The 19,404-nt window shown below is 39.1% G+C and overlaps 1 protein-coding gene across 1 annotated transcript in view; it reads right to left on the minus strand.

Moving 5' to 3' along the window:
- tspan15 (tetraspanin 15) overlaps positions 1–12,554 on the minus strand; it is a 39,256-nt gene extending 26,702 nt beyond the window's left edge. Inside the window, exons 1-2 of the mRNA XM_087837082.1 lie at positions 12,386–12,554; positions 101–286 (exon numbers count right to left, since the gene is read on the minus strand). Coding sequence (XP_087693208.1) covers positions 101–286; positions 12,386–12,472 — 273 coding nt within the window. The 5' untranslated portion in view covers positions 12,473–12,554. The remainder of the gene's footprint in view (positions 1–100; positions 287–12,385) is intronic.
- Positions 12,555–19,404: the final 6,850 nt, after the last annotated feature.

A 19,404-nucleotide genomic window follows, 5' to 3' on the forward strand; every position in this document is an offset into this window, starting at 1 on the left:
GGAGGGTACATCCTGGACAGCTCACCAGCCCCACCACAGAACATTGCGTCTTTACAAATAACAATGATGCAAAGACAATTTACAATACTTCACCACTCACCACTTTCAATAGAGTTATATTATCCCTCAGGGAACCCAAGACTCCAATGAATGAAACAACAAATAGGATGATGCCCAGTAGGATCATGATTATAGATGGGGCCAGAAACGCACCCTCCAGTGTCTTGTACTGCTGTCGCTCTACTTCTGCATAGATGCCAATACCCAGGATACATCCGCCTATTAGCTGGAAACACACAAGAGAAGCAGTTAGGACAGATTAGTCATCAGCTTGAACATGATGGGAAGCCAGCAGGTTTCTAGGTTCGCTCAGTTTCTGCAGATTTAAATATAACTAAGAGAATAAAACATTCAGTGGGCCAAAGCTTAATTTCCACAATTACATGTTCGTCAGCTACCACTTAGCAGGGAACATTGAGGTGGAAAAAAAATGGAAAGTGCTTAGACCACCAGGTCTCAAAGACAACAGAGAAAGAGACGCATACAATACTTAAGTTTAAGTTCATACATATTAGAAGGAAAATACAGCAACATCACTTTGTCCGACAGGTTCTATTTAAGTCATTTCTTGATTCAGGAGGTCCAGCAGTAATCAGGGCTGGATATAGCTAGTGAAATTGAACTTTGCTTCCCCAAAAAATGTGGTTATCACAGTCAATGCTTGATTTAACAATAAGGCAATTAATATTTCGACACAGGGACAGATAGGTTTGGATTTTTGTTGATGCTGAAGGTCAGAGGAGAAAGGCCAATTAGCTTTGAGTTGACAGGAAGGTAACAAGAACTCAAACAACCACTCCTTGCAACCACAAAGATGGGCCACAGTGGATACATCTACAGTAAGCTAATAACAAGTCACACAAACGTATTCACATAAATGTAACTGCTGTGACATCACCTGTTGGTTAGTGTAGCCCTCACACTGTATGTGATGACCAGGAGGTGAATCGGACTAAGAAACCAAGACACTGCACACTCATACTATAGCAGTTTGTAAACACATGGTAGCCTCACCCTAAAGCAAATAATTATAAAATGCAGCTTAAAGGTACTTTCACACTGACTTCACTTTTCACACCAGTAAGCTGTGCCAGTCTCCCAATCTCTCATGTACAGTCTATGGATGACGGTCCATGTGAGTCTGTCTGATTTAGACAGAAACCTCAACAACAAGCATAAAAATCTATATGCCTATAAAGCATAAAGTCTGCACCTCAATCAAATCATGAATGTTGGTGGTATACAGAAGCAAAAGTGTTTTTGTCCATTTCTAAAACCAATTGTACAAAGCGTTTTCATAGTTTCTTTATCAAACAACAACAAAAGAAATCCTGGCAAACACTGACATAATTATAGGCACACCCTTGTAGAGCTACAAGGGTATGAAATTTCTCCCGAAGAAGAAATGATAAATAAATAATAGCAATTATAATCTGTATAATCGCCAGACTGTAGTGGACTATGGGCCAGACTGTAGTGGACTATGGGCCAGACTGTAGTGGACTATGGGCCAGACTGTAGTGGACTATGGTAACAGATAATTCAGCGTTGTTATTGTAAATAATAAAGTTCCTTAATTAGGTTCTCTGAAGTTTTGTATAGCCTGACACATGCACGCACACACAGTGTCTTTGTTCGAGTTTCCCTTCACCACATTACTCCAACATAATTCAACAATCAATTCAAAAGAACATTTAAGAACCATCAGTGCTGTGAAGCAAATTGCCTAGATTGTTTATACACAGCCATAAATACACACTTTTCTGTCTTTGTCATTGCTTCTCTTTCAGTTCTCTTCAATCTTCAGTTTTAAGTTCTCAAGTAACCAATCATCCATACAAAGTCATCACGTTCAGGATGGAGAAGGCTAGAGTTTTCCATTAAAGACAAAAGATGGGTAGAAACGAAACAGGGCACTGGCATTATGGACTGATAATTGGAAGCTCAGCAGGATGATCCTGTGAAACAGAACAGTATCACATGGACAAAGCAAACTTTCACAAATAGCAAATTACATTTCTCGACAGAAATTTGTGGGTTTTTTGCCCCTTTTTGTGCTCAATGCTATAAATTTCAATTCGATTCAAGCGAAACTTGCAAGGCCGATTTAGCTCAAGAACCTCCATTTAGAGTGGGTTCACGTAATTATACCTCAACTTAGGTATATTTTTAAACATATAAAGACCAACAGCTCCATTATTCTTTCTGTTGTGTTGTGAAAGAAGCACTATTGAACAGCCACATACTGCTGCACGCCAACTGAATAATATATCACAAGAAGACTCTTATGTAGACATTAGAATTGTTAATGAGAACCCTAATCAAAAGGTCAATTAAGTCAAATTAACAGTGGCAGAAGCTATTTAAGCAGTCAGCAAACAAACCTGTCAAAGTCTAGGAGGAGCAAAATGAGAGAGGGGAGAGCGCAAAGGGTCAGCTCACCCAAATTACTTGGGGGGGGGGGGGGGGTATTTTTTTATTTTTTTAACACAACACATCCCCTGCACAGAGAGGAGCCGGGTCAAGTGTGTAGACGTCTGAATGAGTGGTCGGTCTCGATATAAAACTGTTTTTTTGTTGTTGTTCCCTTACAGCGGTGTTTCCAGTGCTGACATCCTCAGGTTCCTGCATCTAAAATGACACCGTGAGGAAACTTATCACCACCTCACGTGACGCTGTTTTGAATCCTATCTTTAGAAACGACAGGCTGTTCTACTGTGTCAAAGCAAGCCTGTGTGTGTGTTATACTCTTATGGTTCACTTTGAAAATGTTTATTTGTTTATTACAGACACACTTTGAGCAAACTGAACCATATAACCTCAAATATTTGGCTTATTCTATGCATATCAATCTACCTAATAAAGTACTGTGAAGTATCCCCACTTTCTGATCATTATCGTTTGTAAAATGGTCACATCTTTCTTAAGGAGTATTAGGGCAACATTAAAAAAAAATCTATATATATTAGTGATAATTTTATGCCTTGTGTAAATAAGTTAGTGAAACAAACTGATCAGCCATCTGATTGTGTCTTGTGATTTAACATACATCCTGTCTATTGCACGACGGTGTGACCATCAATATCCTTGCATCTGTCCACTGCCAGCTATTTCATTGTGTACAAATCAGGCCAACTCCTTCAGGTTTGTGTACTTTCCTTCTGACTATTTGTAGCTTTCTGCACCATCTTTTCGGCATCCTTCTATTTATCACCACACTGTGTTTATGTGCTAAAGAAGAAATAATTTCCTTTTTACTAAAACCAATTCTGAAGTACGATTTCACTAACTCATCTGCAGTTATCTTAAAGATGGTATAGCAGCTGCAGCACTTTCAACAAGGTGACAGTGAAAGCAGGGATCTCAGTAAGCATCACATCATGCTGTGATCTAAAGAAACTCAACAACAGCTGAGAAACAGATTTTGGTAAAATATTCAATAGACTGACGAGACAAAAGTTTACATTTTTGAAAGGTTCGAGTCCCGTTACATCTGGCGTAAAACTGATGAAGCTTTTTATGAAAACGAACATCATACCAAGAGTTACGCAGGATGGTGGTAGTGTCACGAAACGTCTAAATCCAAGCGAGATACTTTGGCCTGACTTTTAACAGGTTGTTCGTTCTTTAAATCTTTCAGTGTTGCTGAATTAAAACAAGTATGCAAAGAAGAGTGGGCCTAAATTCCTGCACATGGAAGTGAAAGACTCTTTAGCAGCTGCTACAAATGGTGGCAGAATTAGATTTAAGAGGCAGTTACTTTTCACATGGGGTCATGTATGTTTGGGTAACTTCTTTCCCCCTTTTCAAAACTGCATTTTGTATTTATTCACGTCATCTTTGTTTGATGATCTGAAACATTTAAGTGTGAAAAATATGCAAATAAACAAAACAAAACAAGAAAAAAAAAAACAAATCAGTTATGAGGCAAATGCTTTTTCATAGCACTATATAGAACTAAATTTCAGTCTGAGAACAGCGTTTCTCAATAACAGCAGCTAAATGTTGACAACTATGCATTTGCTGAAACAAATTTAAATGACCAAGTGTGTTTCAACGATGACTTCCAGGCTAAATTAAAATTAAAAGAGCCATTTATACAAACTCACTGACTGCCAAATAGCACATGGCACGTCCTGAAATAGGATCAGGCAGCTGAAGTGGAAACTGGCCAAATAGCAACAATCCATTTATACTGATTTCAGTTATTTGGTCTGTTTTTGCATGCTGGAAGGGTTAAAATGAGCACGACTTCTTGCAATATTCACCCACATATCCATTACCAAAAAAACAAGCATTTTCTCTTCTGTACCCTGAAAAAAAAAAAAAACCTTTCCCATTTTATTTTCAAAGCAATGACTTTAATGAAATTGTTGTTTTTCTATAATAATTGAAGCTTGTTATCAGGAAGGCTGCTGCTGAGAAAACATAGAAGAGCTGGTTTAATTTTTTGCTTGTGAGGTATGCTGTAAACAGACAAATTTAGGATATTTGTGTAAAGCCACCTGGCGCTATCCCTGGAACTGAATAGATCAGAGGAGGAAATGGAGAAAACATTGTTTTAATTCTGCCTTGTTGGCTTATTGTGGACAGAAATGTCAAAGTAGCAATGTTTCAGAGAGAGAGTGAGCGAGAGGCAGAGGGAAATGCATGGCATGAGCAGAAAGGCAAACTAAATGATCGGATAACCACGGCAAATTGCTTCTGCAAACACCATTGTATGACATATTGCTAATTGCTGTTTGCCGCCACCCCGCTCCCAATCTGATTTCATCCATCCTGTGAGATGCACAGCACATCACAGCAAAAGAGAATAAGAGGGAGGGGGAGGGGGAGGGGGGCATATGCAGATTTCAGAAGGTCCGACACTGTTTATAATCCACCATGATGCCTTTCCCTTACATGTCCCTGCTTGGTGTCTGTTATGGTCTCTTACTGGCCGCTGGCCTGTACGCCACGAACTTGCTTCCATTCAGCCAAGAGGAGAAGAGATCACTTAGAGCCTTTTAAACAGCAATTTGAAATTTCTGCCAAGGATAGACTATGTCAACAGTCGAGAGTGATAATCTCCACAAAGTGTGTGTCTTGTTTGAGGATCATTCTGATTCATGCAAACAGATTTCTAACAAACGTACTCGGGAAAATAAAATAAAACAGGTCACACACTGTTTATCATCATGCACTTAGCTGCAGGTGGCTCGGCAACAGTTTCAGGGCATTAGGCCAAGATCAAGTGGTAGTTTATAACCTATTACGCTCTGCTAAAACAACTTTGTGGTGCTATTACTGGACGCAGCTCACAGCTATAAAGGCATGCAGTGCAGCTTTGAAACCAAGGTACAATCTGCAGACACAGCACATACAGAAAAGGAAAAGAAATGTAACTTAATAATTGTCACTGCTATCGCGTTCTAATTTAAATTAGCTTTTGGAGACATTTTAAAGCTAAAGCAGAGTTAAGCATCAGAAACCAACATGGAACTAACAAATATCTGTCAACTATACTGGCTCTCATATTTTCCCTATGAACAGTGATAATCAGAGCACCTGTTAGATCTGAGAGAAAGGGAAATCTTGTCATCTACATTCAGAATGACATCATAGGCCATTTTTAGCCAGTCCAGCAGCTCAGTAAATGTGGATTTTGTTCCCCAGATGTAAATATCTAACAAATAACATAACAATTTACTAACCTGTCTCAAATTTCTAGCATATTTATTAATTGTGGCCAGACAGCCAGTTCTAAAAACTTTGATGAGCTTTCCTCTAAAAAGGTCATGCTATGGATGAAAAATCTCTTTTCACAAGTTATTGCATTGATTTCCATCTTTCACATTTATTCCTTGTCACTATGGACTTTAATACGCAGTAGGCAAGTGTACCAGATATAAATACCACGTTTCCATGAATTTACACTGATGTACCTTATCACATAATGTTAGAATCTTTGTCTAGTCCTTTGGTTAATAATCATATGCATTACAAAAACCCCTCAAATTATAAAAAAGGCTAATAAATATGCATGCAGATCTGTGTGTTTATATTGACCTCAAGCCAATGCTAAACCAATAGCGAAAGGGTCTGTGATGCTTTCTGGAGACAATTTTTCTGTCTGCTACATCATTGCAGATTAATTCTGGCTCACTCTTCTTTACAACATTGCTTCAGTTCACTGAGGACTGTGGGCATCCAGTTATGTATTCAGGTTCAGGTCTGGACTGGGATGGGATGGGCTGCTGCAACATCTTCTGCTGAAGATTTTTTTTTCTGTGCTTGAGATCATTGTCCTGTTGCACGAGCCAATTTCAACCGAGCTTAAGCTGTTGGAAAGATGTCCTCACTTTTAGATAGAGTATTCTGGCATATAAAGAAGTTAAAATCAAGCTTCAGCCCTCTACCACTAGTGGACGGTTCCTATGAGATGTTTGTTAATCACCAAATGTGGCTAAACATCTCCACTTTGGCCTCGACTGTCCAAATGACCTTGTCCAGAAACCTTGTAGTTTGTTCAGATGCATTTTTGCAAACCCAACTGTGCTGCTGTGTTCTCTTTAGAGAGAAGAGGATTTGTTCTGGTAACCCTTCCAAACAAGTCATACATGTTCAGTCTTTTTTGTATTGTCATGAACTTTAAACTGTAGCATGCTGAGGCCTGTGGAGTCTGTGACGTAGATCTTGAGTTTTTTTGCAAATTTCTCTGAGCATTGCATCATTGAGGTGAATATACCAGAACAATCTGTGATCACTTTCAAATATGCGTTCAGGAGTTTTACAACTACATGGTCTGTTATAGAAATCTAAAGATTGAAAATATGGGAATATATCAGCATTTCATTGCATTGACCGTGATCCTAATTTCAGGATATTGGTGTTAGGAAGACCCAAGTCATGACTTACGTGGAAGATAAGTAATGCTCATGACTAATGAGATCATGATTGTATGCAAGATGTATTAACACTGAAAATATTAGACTGGATTAAATATTAAATCGGTGTGTCAAGAGTGAAAATGACAAATTTGACCTTCATCATGAGGACGATTTGGGTAAAGACCAAAATTCTCTCCAACACTGTAGGACAGAGATCTCACCAGGGCACGAGCTAGCATTTGAGTTTTTAAATTTTGTACCTTGGGCTTTACAGATGAATGTTTTAATGGTCTCAAAGTAAACGCAACAAAAACTCAAAAATATGACATCCCAGCGTTTTCCTGTGTTTTAGTGAGCTCAGTCAAACTTCACTGGGTAAGTAAAAGTTAAGAGCAGCAAATAACTTCACGCAGCAAACTGAAAGAAAGCAGCAAACTTGGGAACATGCTGGGAAGGTTATTGGAAGAACTCCAGCTGCTTTTACATTTCTCTAAGATTCAGATGACAGGAACAAACAATTTGTGACAAATTACAGACGGCAATCAAAACCTCTGACAAATCCTCTCTGCACCTCTCCAGTCGTGCTCCTCTGTTCTGTCCTCCTAATCAGTTGTTTACATTATTTCACTTCATGCTAATTTCGGAATAAGAATTCAAATCAAAGCGGCGTTTAAACACTGTTAAACATGACCCGAGGCATTCTCGTCACCCTCGAGCTTTGCTTTAATTTTGCGTTTACTCTTTGTCAACTGTTCTCCATTTGAATACAGAATGGAGATTAATCTGTTGTCCTAATGTGGGTTAAATCATTCCCACAGTAAGCAGGAAATGACTCATCATCTTCTGTACATTGTTCCTCCAAAATATACACCGCATTGTTTGGACATTTACACTCTAAGCAGTTGATAGCCAGCATGCGCACATCCTGTTCTGCAAAAACGCTTAACGGGGGTGAAAAACAGGTCATTAAGAGCAAAAGAAAAACAAAACCAAATGAAGAAGCACAAAGAGATCTGAAAGTAACCCACTCGAGTTTCTTTTACAGGTGGTTTAAATTACCGACTGACATTTTAGAAAGTGAAGCTCTGAATTCTAGTAAATCACCACAAGAGTACTCACACTGCAGAGTCCTCTGTTTCTCCGAAACCAACTGGTGCATCATTACTTGTTGTTTTCATTACTCATTATATTATATTACAGTGTGAAATGATTACTGTAGCATCATGCGGTGAACTGAAAAAAAAATTTGAGCACCTGTTGCATGAAACATTTTATGAGAATCGCTGTTGGCGTTCAATCTTTGTGTCTAGGTTTCCAGGAGGATGTGCCAGAACTCTTTATTCAGAGGCACCATGTGGCAAAAAAATATCTTATTAATGTGACTGAGTCAACGAGCAGCGGGATCAAAGTAAATATAACATGTTTATCTGTTTCACCTTCCCTATCAAGGCAGCATTCATTCTCCATAATAAACCCATTACTGAGTCTTATGCCTTTGCCTCCCGTTCTACTCCTTTTTGCGCTTCCTCCCATCGCAAATTAACTTCTCAAAAGGTTCTTACAGAAGAGACAAATAAATGAATTTTCTAAGTGCACCAAGTGTCAATTAGCCATCTGTCTTCAAAAATATACAGTCTATCACATCATCTATGAGAGGGAGCAGCTGTATGGTTGGTTATACAGTATTTCCCAGAAAGGAAGACAAAAAAAAGGCAAGCTTGTAAGCCAGCAGTATAAACTGTTGCAGTCATATCTCCCATTTGGAGGTATTTGTTGAAATAAACATCACGTTCAAGAACTAAATTATATCACTTCATGTTACTGCCTTTAAAAAAAAAAAAAATAGTCGCAAGTAAGGCTATTGTTTCGGGATCAAATGGTCAATATACTCTAATGTGGCCCAGTTTTTACTGGTCGGACAACTCTGTGTGCATGAACTCTGTGTTCCAGTACTGATCCACTACTTTTGTCTACAGAAAAGAACCTGTGGAAAAACCAGATGTCAAGCTTAAAGTTTTCTGTGTCTATGTGCCACAGGAACTACATTCTCTGGTGGGGAAACAATTTTTAAATGTGCAACTTGTTAAGTTTTGCTTTGCTAAAAACAATGAATGAAGCAACACATTGTCACAGGAACGTGCGTGTATCAATTTCTATTCATCTGCTAGAGGAACACAGAGCGTACAAAGAATACCTGTTCAAACAATAAAATGAATTTCAGTTTAATCTGTTTACAAGCTAAAGAGATTTCCACGTTTACTTTATTATCCTATGGGGCAGTAACAGTTTAAATGCATCCAGTTTTAAGTTTCAGAGCTCTAGAAATAAACAGCAGGACTGAGCTTGCACTCAGTGATAAAATAATTAACTTGAATTAAAATGTTTAACACGCTATGCACAGATTAATGATTTTTCTGCTGCATTAATCTCATCTTATTTGCAAAAGTTTTGCATTCTAATGCTATATTTTTGTTCTTCAGAATCTCTTAATCACTTACTTATCGGACTTATCATCATCAGATAACATCATGGGGATAAGTTTGTATGGAAAAAAAGAGTAACATGACCCACAAAATGTCCCTTTTAATGCAAATGTGCAGAGACCTGAAGTGGAAAGCCCGGCTTAAGTTGTTAATTACTGTCATGATACCCATTTCCAACCGGCCTGGCTGTACTGAACTTGTCTCGCTGTAATACCTGTCAGGTGTTTAGAAAACTTGGTCAGCGGATTTATAACGTTGATTTCCAGCACTGCATTTTATTCTACTAAAGCAAAAAGACAACTTTCTTCTGATTGGCTGACCCTCATAAGCAAAAGGTTTAAAGAATGGGTCAGTGGGGTTTCTGTACCCGCAGTCAGAGCCGTGTGCCTGAGATGACCATATTAGGGATATCCATTCTCTCTGAAAACCAAGAGTAGAAAAAAGACACTGTCTGAAACAGAGTTTAGACTTCAGCCTGAGCTTTTTGCTCACAGGGATTACTGAAGCAAACAATGACCTCCATCTACCACTGTCACAATATTTTTATATATGACAAAAACAAAGGAAAACATAGTATATCCACTTTAGTGTTAACATTTATTTAAATTCTGCTTGGCTTAAACTAACACTCTGTGTTAGTTTAAGCCAAGCATTAGTAAGACTGAATTAAACAGATGGCTAAAAGGTCAAAGTTTATTTACAGCTCAACAACCAACATGACATCCTTTGAAAACTGTAGACTAACTGTTTAAATTCATGTGACGCTTTGGTTGTAACTATATCAGAATTGGCATATCTCAATGCGTTATTGATCTAATAATTAGCCATTGTTTATACCCCCCCCCCCCCCCCCCATATATCTGGTTATTAAAGTAAAAGATAAGGTGGAGAAATGTAAGAACAAAACTATGCTAACATGTCAACTAAACTGGGATCATATATAATGATATACTTCTATTCTGAAAAATGATATGACTAAAATCAGGTGAACAGTCTGCTCTGAGACTTATTATTATTATCTGTAGCAATCATTCCATCATCAAAATGAGAGCAGCATTGTCAGACTGAAGTTTTTCTCAAAGGTTTCATGGTTTTATTTGTTGGTTGCCAAATTCATAATTAAAAATCAAATTTAATTACTTTCACAGCCCCAGATCAAATGACAGCAACGATAAAGGTGGGCTTCCAGCCACTCAAAAAAATCTTTTCTTAATCACAAAGCGTCATTACAACAGGTTGCTCTATATATTTAATCTGGCAGAGTTTGAAGCTGGAGTTTGTGTTTCCACCCAGAAAGCAGCCAGGAGATATTTTACTTGTTAGGCAAACGTGTAAACCACCACACCATTTTATTCAAATATAGATCCAATATGTAGAAGGCTAAATCAAAAATTTCTTTATAGGAAATTGCAAGTTTTAATGTAGACATGACACTAATGAAAAGGGTATGTGTTTTGGTCGTTTTAAACTGAAACAAACTGGGTACTGTATGTTGTACGACTACTTTTATTAAACCTTGAAAACCTTCAGTGTCTATATTAAGTGTGGGTCCTCACAGGGGCATAAAAATCATTTGGGACACTCAGCTTCCTCTGCTTGGGGAGTTCCAGGTGCTTCTGTCTGGGAGATTGTGTGGTTTTCCCAAAAATAGCTATAAAAAAAAAAGTAGATAGTGTTGGACTACTATCTGCAAAGTTTTACTCTGCCGTGTATGTGCATGTGCTAAACTGGCCTAAACTGTTCTAATGCAAGAAGCTACAATACACTCCCGCTCTTATCTCAGATGGCTTTAACACTAAAACACACACACTTGGAAAAGATAATCTGCAGGTCATTTCCAGGCAGGCTATGTCTGTCGTTCCTGAAAAATCCTAAAGGGAAAACAAGATAACTCCCAGAAAGTCTGCTAGAGGCAGCATTATGCTGAGGAACCTCGATGGGAATGACTGATGATGGCTGGAGAGTTTTGACTCATTTGCAGTGTTTCATCAGTGACCTACACAGCAGCAGTCTAAATGTAAACAAATAAAAGTAAAAGTCTAAATAACTTTTAGGTGGATTTTTTAAATGCATTTAATGTAATACTTTCATCATAACTGATCATTTTCCGTTCAGATCCTCTAATGCGTTCTTCCTCCAAGTCAGTATGAGCTTCTGCAGAAAAAAAAAAATGTCTCCATATAATTTTTCAATGCATCAGTGACCCCAAACAATCCAAACCATCAGACAAGAAGAGCAAGGAGCAGTGCAGCGGACTGCGTGTCAGAGACCTGATCTCACACTGCCACTCAATTACAACCCCCCCCCCCCCCCCCCCCCCCAAAAAAAACAAACAAACAAACAAACATAATAAATAAAATAAAAATGCTCCACACACTGAAATAACTTCTACGGAAGAAAAACAGAAACTTTACTGATAGCCTGCGTGGAGTTAAGTGGTCAGCAGATTGAATAAAAAAAACTACTGAAGCGACGCTGCTGCAGTGCTGTCACTGTCATTTGATTTACATGTGGCTCATCGGTCCACATGACCCGTACTGTGGTACAGTGACCACGGGAGGACACAAGACTCCTGCGTGAAAAATGACGCCTCGTCCGTTCTTCCTTTTTTTCTCTGTTTTTTTATTTTATTTTTATTTTATTTACCCAGTTCTCATTCGGGTAGGGTAAAGGTACGCAAGGAGGGTGTGGCGGCGGAAGGTTTCTGTGAGCAATATCCTACAGCACCTGTCCGTCCACAGGTGTAGCTTACAAAGCCCATGGTTTTATTAGAAAAACGAAATAAGACCGGATCACCCTTTGTCTACCCCACGGATCTGACCGGAGCTCGCATACCCACAAATCAAAAGCATTAGATAAACACACAAGCACACACAAACACAAACACACCCAGCCTTCCCTCCCTGCCAGCCGGGATCTCCGAGCAAACAAAGCGCACACTCTAGGTTTTAGGATAATCGTGTCTGTACTCACCCACCAACAGCAGGCGTAGAAGAACAGCATGAATTTGAGGATATAATAGGAACAATCAGCACAACATTTAGACTTTCCCTCTGCCATCGTGTCTGGACGGAGGATAGTTTCTTTCAGCGGCTCTTTGGACTGTTGACAATTCACTTCCGCGTTGTTCTCGTCACAGCACCTGGGAACGCGCGTACAGTCTGATATATGGACGGCCGAAGGGAGCTGGTGGATGTGAGCTTGTGCAAGACTTTTAACTTGTAGAAGTTATGTGACATAAGTACATTAATAAAATCCACTTCAAATTTTATTAAGATTCAAATCTTTGCCCAATTAAGGACGTGGTCATTTTAAGTGACAGATGGGTTCGCTTCCCGTACGTTTCTCGTTGTTTATTGTCAAAAAATAAAACAATAAAAAACTTCTTTGATTTTCCTGGGGCTTGCTGTTCAGTTTGTTTTAAGCCTCTTTTTAATATATATATTTTTTGTTTAAACTGAGTATCTAACTGGTTTTTAATATCACAGTAAATTACAAAGGTATCTTTCAAGCTAAGCTATCCAGCATATAGTTGTTAGTATAAGCTGATAACAAGCTCCTATGATTGGTTAAAAAACCAACACACATGATTGAAAGAGCCAAAATGCCAAACCGGAGACTAGCAGAACAACTTATGAACAGTGCGGCTATTTCACAACATCTTCTGTACTTTGCCCAGGTATTTCTAACCCATTAACGTACACGCCTATGTAAATATCTAGAAATGTTTGGGCAGCCTATGTCAGCAATAGCTTCACCACACTGTGCAGGTCTACAGATTGACATTATTATCTGTATCTCACCATTTTATGCTGTAGGGTGTTCAGAAGTAAACATAGGACAAACACTGAGTTCGCATGGGACAAAATGGGACTGAGAATCCTAAATTTTCATAACTTACAAATAAAAATGCAATCAACTGTGCAGGATAAATATACATTTTGCTCTATTACTGAGTAAATACAATAAGGATAAAGGGAAGCTAAAGTTTGTTCTTTTGCTTTCATGTGAAAGTCTTTATATACTCCTGTAATCTCTTTTATTTCTCTGTTATTTCAACTTCTCTTCTGCCTGGATGCATCCAAATTAAAACCCAGCACAGTTTGGATGTAGCCACAGGCTGCCAAAGCTGGCAATTTTAGCAATCTTTATCTACTGTGTCCCTCCACTTGCATGTCGCATGTCTGAGTCTATCCAATCTTTCAAATTGCACCTAAAAACTCACTTGTTTACTTTTGAATCAAACTAGTTTGACCTTCATCTGGTTTGCTCTATGCAAAAGTGTTTTTTCTTCCCTGTTTGCTTGTTATGCTCTGTCCCGAATTTTATGTGTCTTGTGGTCGACTGTGAAGCACTTCGATGATCATTATTGGTCTTTCAAAATGTGCTATAGAAATAAACTTTGATTTGAAGCATTCTCCCGCAGAATGCAAGCAGCCCCATATATACTGCTCCTGATGACAATGACAGGAAGCAGGTACAGTGGGTGAAAGACAGGAAACCAAAGACCCCACCTAAAGGTGAAGACAAGACCTGCCCATTCCAGCCAGAACACTTGAGAGCTTTCCATAAATGTACATTTATTGCTTTAAGAAGGTTTCTTAAAGGTTTCTTAAAGACCAGAAACAACAGGAACAAACAAGTGCAGAACTATTACATAATTAGGCCCAAGCCTCAAGTGGTACAACAGAAAAGTACAGTTTCTTCAGCATGTAAATTGACCTAATGACTACCCGAATTATTGCCCCACACACGGGCATTTGTTTTGTACAGATAACCTGCTTACTAACCCGTCTGTCTGGCCATAAGAAATTATGTGAGATGAGCATGAGCCAACCGTTAGAAATGTGTCATCATTTTTTGTGTCATCGTAGCAGAAACTTGAACGGCAAACACACTCTTATCACTGTTTTCACAAAGATAAACATGTTTGTTTTCTTTACGCTAATGCAGCAGATATATGAAGGTAAATATACTGCCAAATATTAGAGGCTGTAGAATGAAATATGTGAATGTGCAAAAAAAAATTTCAACTTGTTTTTTTTTAAATCAGTACGAAAATTTATGAATTTATGACTCAAGAGGACGCAACTGAGCAGCTGTTTTAACTGATTCGGGAGGCTGTGATCAGAGTTGTGAAAATAGTAAAAGAAATTAAATAAATATCAATAAAACCAGAATTACAAGTTTGAAGCTCTCAGTATATCTGTGTAAGTGTCAATCTCCACATTTATTCATATTTTTTTGTAACTGTAAATTTAAAACACAAGCATGTGAAAACTTTTTACAAGTGAAAATTTCAAAAAAAAATATAAGTTCAGATTTGTTTTTAATTCTCACATTTTATTCTGCAAGCTCTTCCATTTTGCAACATATTTACCTTCATACAGAAAGTACATCAAACATTACTCAAAACAAAAACATCTACAGTACCTTCTCTCCTCGTGGTGACATTTGGCGGAGGGACCATGCATCCCCATGCTGTGAGGGACTGGATCAGTGACTGGATCACTGGAGGGTTCTTCAAAGAATTTTCAGAGGTAGCAGCTTTAGTATGGAGGCTATTGAGCGCCAAAATTAATTAATTAAATATATCATAAATAATCAATTAAATGTGTCATTAATTAATTAAAATTGGAGCTATATAAATAAGGCAGGAGTGACTTCCTGTGTAATTCAGTGGTGCATTTTGATGATCTCAGCCGTTCACTAAGCATGCTCCTGTGACTGGCAAGCGCATCATGGAGTGCATGGGAGGTATTGTCCTTATCTTGGTCAATATCTTGGTCAACTCTCCGACACCACCTGAAGAGAGTCCATTGCCACAACATTACTTTCCTTGCGGATCAGTCAATTGAGTCTGTTGGCATCTGCGACTCAATAAACAGATCCGATACACACAACTTACACATGCATATCCGATCTTCTTTAAATAGCCGCCTATCAAAGAGTTCACAGCACAGACACTATCCAAAGCAAACATTCAAATCCCTGAATATATATCAGAGGATCAGAAGACATCGAATGTGATAAACCAGTCATTAGCTTGTATGTGATAAATCGCCATCCCTTGCCTTTTTAGCTGCTGTAGCGCCCTTATTGCAGTTTTCTAAGCACCAAAAGCAGCAACATCTTTATCAGCAGTGACTCGGCCAACAAAACATTTCACATCAGTAGGAGGGAGCTGTGTGATTGGCTGTTTCCCCACTCGTGGTACTTTTCTTACTTATACATCACCTTTATTACTTTCTTCAGTCAGAAAATGACCTTGGAGTGAAAGCAACAAAGAAACTCAAAGATTTTCAAGTGAAGTCAACCTTCAGCAAAATAAGAATGTTTGTGTCCTCTGGTTGCCTGGGAGTACAGACTGTCTAGTTTTTGTAAAGTATTTCTGTGTTTGCTAGTTTAGGTGGTGAAAATGAGTTTCTTCCCCTCTTGATTAGGTTTTGACCCTTGATAGCCAGCTCTCGCACAGATTCACTCGGGCAACCCCATTTATTAAGAACTGCTACACCTTCTCAGAAACTTTAAATTTTTTCTTCAGTGTGTCAGTCACTGGGCAAACAAGCTTGTTTGATCACATGAAAGTACACACAGGCAGTGCACATTGTACACAGTCAGCAAACTCTACCTTTGGTCATTCTGTTCACTGATTACATGCACGGGCATACGCAGTAGATTTCCCCTGCAAGGAATGTGAGGAACGGGCATGCAACGAGAAGCAGGTAACAAAGTGAGAAACTATCACAGAAGCACAAAAATCTACAACAGTAACAGTGAGACTGAAAAAAAAAATCACTGGAGTCACAATCTGCCTGTTTGCACTGTGAGATATGTTGTTGAATTTCTTCAAGGATAAACTCAAAGTCAATGCAATGACAAGAGTTTTTTTTACAAACAGTATAAAAGAAAGTGTACATGGAGTGTCCTTAGAGGCACCTTCTAGCTGGTGATAAGCAATGTGGATAGAAAGCACACTCTTAGAAATAGGGGCACAATATAAAAGTCAGTTTCTGTAAATACAGAACCTACACTTGCTTTGAATTTTAAGTTGCAGCGTCAGGATACACTCTGAGACATGAAGATAAAGAAATCATGCACAAAAATACATTTTAATCTTAGACACACATGAGACACATTTAATACAAAGTAGTATAATTTTATATCTGATTTGTATCAGTGACATAACGGGGAGGAGGTTGCTGCCTGGTTGACTATTACTGGCCTCTGTGTCCTCTGTGTGTCTAACAGCCTTACGTGCAAATTTTAGATAAATAAAGCTTTGAATTGCCAGCAAGACTAGGCTGAAACAAAGTCGGTACAAAAGTCAATATTTGGTGTGACCACCTTTATCCTTCAGCACAGTCTAAACTCTCGTAGGCAAGCTTTCTTTTAATTTCTTTAAGTGGTCTTCAGGAGTAGTTCTTCAGGGTTACTGAAGGACATTCAAAGCTCTTCTTTGGCTGTTGGCTGTTCTCTTTCAAGATGATCCCACGCTGCTTCACTAATGTTGGCATCTGGACTCTGGGGAGCCCAGTCCACCACAGGTGTTCCACCATGTGCTTTTCTATCCAGGTGCGCTTTTACTGTATTGACAATGTGTTTGGGATCATTCTCATGTTGAAACATGAAGCTGTTCCCAAGCCGATAATTTGCAGATGGTATTTTACCATGCATCAACATCTGACAGGACTTTTTTGTGTTCATAATTCCAACAATTTTGACATGATCCACAACACAAAAAGGCTGCAAACCATGACAGAGCTTCTATCGCGTTTTGCAGATGGCTATGGACACACACTGTGGTAACACCCCCCGACCCTATTATCAAATATTAAGGACAAACTGCACACCATGCTTAGACATGCCCGGTTTTCAGCTAATAACTCTTTGGGACTCAGCTTGTTGATGCAAAAATACAAAGATACTACTGGTCTGATGGTCATAGTATATTTAACAGCAAGAACAAAAAATATTCCGCTGAAAGGTACAAAGATTTTAAAAGTTACAACAAAGTCTTGCTCCTTTAAAGCACAATGTAAAAAAATAAAAAAATAAGGGTGAATCATTTCTTGGACATTTTCACACTTAATGAGCAAAACGTTTTCAAAAACATGATGCATCTCAGTTTTCCCTCATTCAGTGATTCAGCTATCATTACATGCTTTCCCATTGGCAGATCAAAGTGCATCCATAAAGGTAAAGCTGTCACATACAGAGTTTTTTTTTTCTAAAGTAAGCAGCATGTTTTAAACACTTCATTTAGATCCAGAACTTTCAGTATGTTTTTGTTCTTGTGAAGAAATGTTTGCATGACATCAACACACCAGGAATAGCTGTAATTTTAATGACAACCCACTGAGTGCACAGCAATTACACTTTAAAGCCAAAGCCAACCAGCAGACCAGATCAGACCCTCTGGTATTCAAACAACATGTCTGACAACTCTACCACTCCAGTGACAAACTGCTGTATATGAGTTTTTGTGGCTTCATATTTCTTCTATATAAGCACAAAAAGACTGTCTATAATTTCATGTGAAGAGAACCCTTTCCAGACCAACACACGGATTGTTCATACGAACAACACACAACTCACATGTAAATACTTTTAGTCAGGTTTATGTTTTACTGCAGTTTGGCAGTGATACGATCTCCTGTGGACCTGTTAGTGTTTTGTCCTGTTTCAGAGGCACAGCTCTACCTGAAAGTAGACAGCTGCAGCCTTTTTAAATGTGTGACTTTTCAAAAACTGCAAGCACAGGGCTGGACTTAAACAAGTATCATGGCATGACTTTTTAACATCACTTTTCTGTTTGCCTCAGATAACTGCATTAGATAAAATATCAAAACTGCTACTCTCTTGGGCACCTCTTTTGTTTTTCATTGGGAGAAATTACTCATTACCAGATTCCACATAACAAAATTGGTATGGCCCTGATCTGGCCCACACAATGTGCTTACACATGGCCCACATACTGCAAAGAATGATGGCCCTTTGGTGGCCCAGATCAGGTTTACCAGAGGTGGCCCACACATGGGCCAGCACGTGGCCAGTTGCAGACACACTGCTGATCACGTGCTGGCCCAGATGTCAGCCTAATGTGTACCTTAATCAAGCCATGTAATAACAACATGTGCCGGAACATAAGAGTCCAAAAGTAACATGATGAAACTCTGTTCAGACAGTGAATGGACTGATTTTTATATAGCGCTTTTCTACTCTCCCACATTACTCAGAGTGCTCTATACAATATGCCACATTCACCCAACGACACACTTTCTCTAAAACGGGTGCTTCCTAACTGCATTCACACTCTTGCAGACTGGAAGAGCCAGAGATCGAACCACTAACCTTCCGATCAGTAGGTGACCTGCCCTACCGCCTGAGCTACAGCCACCCACTGGCAAAGATGAGTAAACCGTCACTAGGTTTTGAATAAAGTGTACACTCACAAACCTGTCAAATCTGTACTTGAAAAGTTGGCTACTATAGCAGTATAGTGTTACAACATGGAATTTGGGTCTTCTAACTAAAATAGGAACATAAATAGTGCCATCATGGTCTGTATTTGTATAGCGCTTTTCTAGTCCCTAAGGACCCCAAAGCGCTTTACACAACCAGTCATCCACCCATTCACACACACATTCACACACTGGTGATGGCAAGCTACATTGCAGCGACAGCCACCCTGGGGCGCACTGACAGAGGCGAGGCTGCCGGACACTGGCGCCACCGGGCCCTCTGACCACCACCAGTAGGCAACGGGTGAAGTGCTGGACCTAGCCCACATGTGGTGGACAGACACCCTGCCATGACACCGGTCAGTCAGTAGTGCCAGCTTGATGCCAGATATGGGCCAGACCTGTTTTCTATCAGCCTGGGCCACATAACCCAAACTACAATCGGGCCAGATGTGGCATGCCATCACATAAACAGTGCCATCTATGCCGGGCCTGGCCCATATCTGGATGAAATTAGTCTTATCATGC

Source organism: Neolamprologus brichardi, chromosome 1 (genome assembly GCF_056152115.1).
Source record: "Neolamprologus brichardi isolate AB-2024 chromosome 1, ASM5615211v1, whole genome shotgun sequence".
Lineage (NCBI taxonomy): Eukaryota > Metazoa > Chordata > Actinopteri > Cichliformes > Cichlidae > Neolamprologus > Neolamprologus brichardi.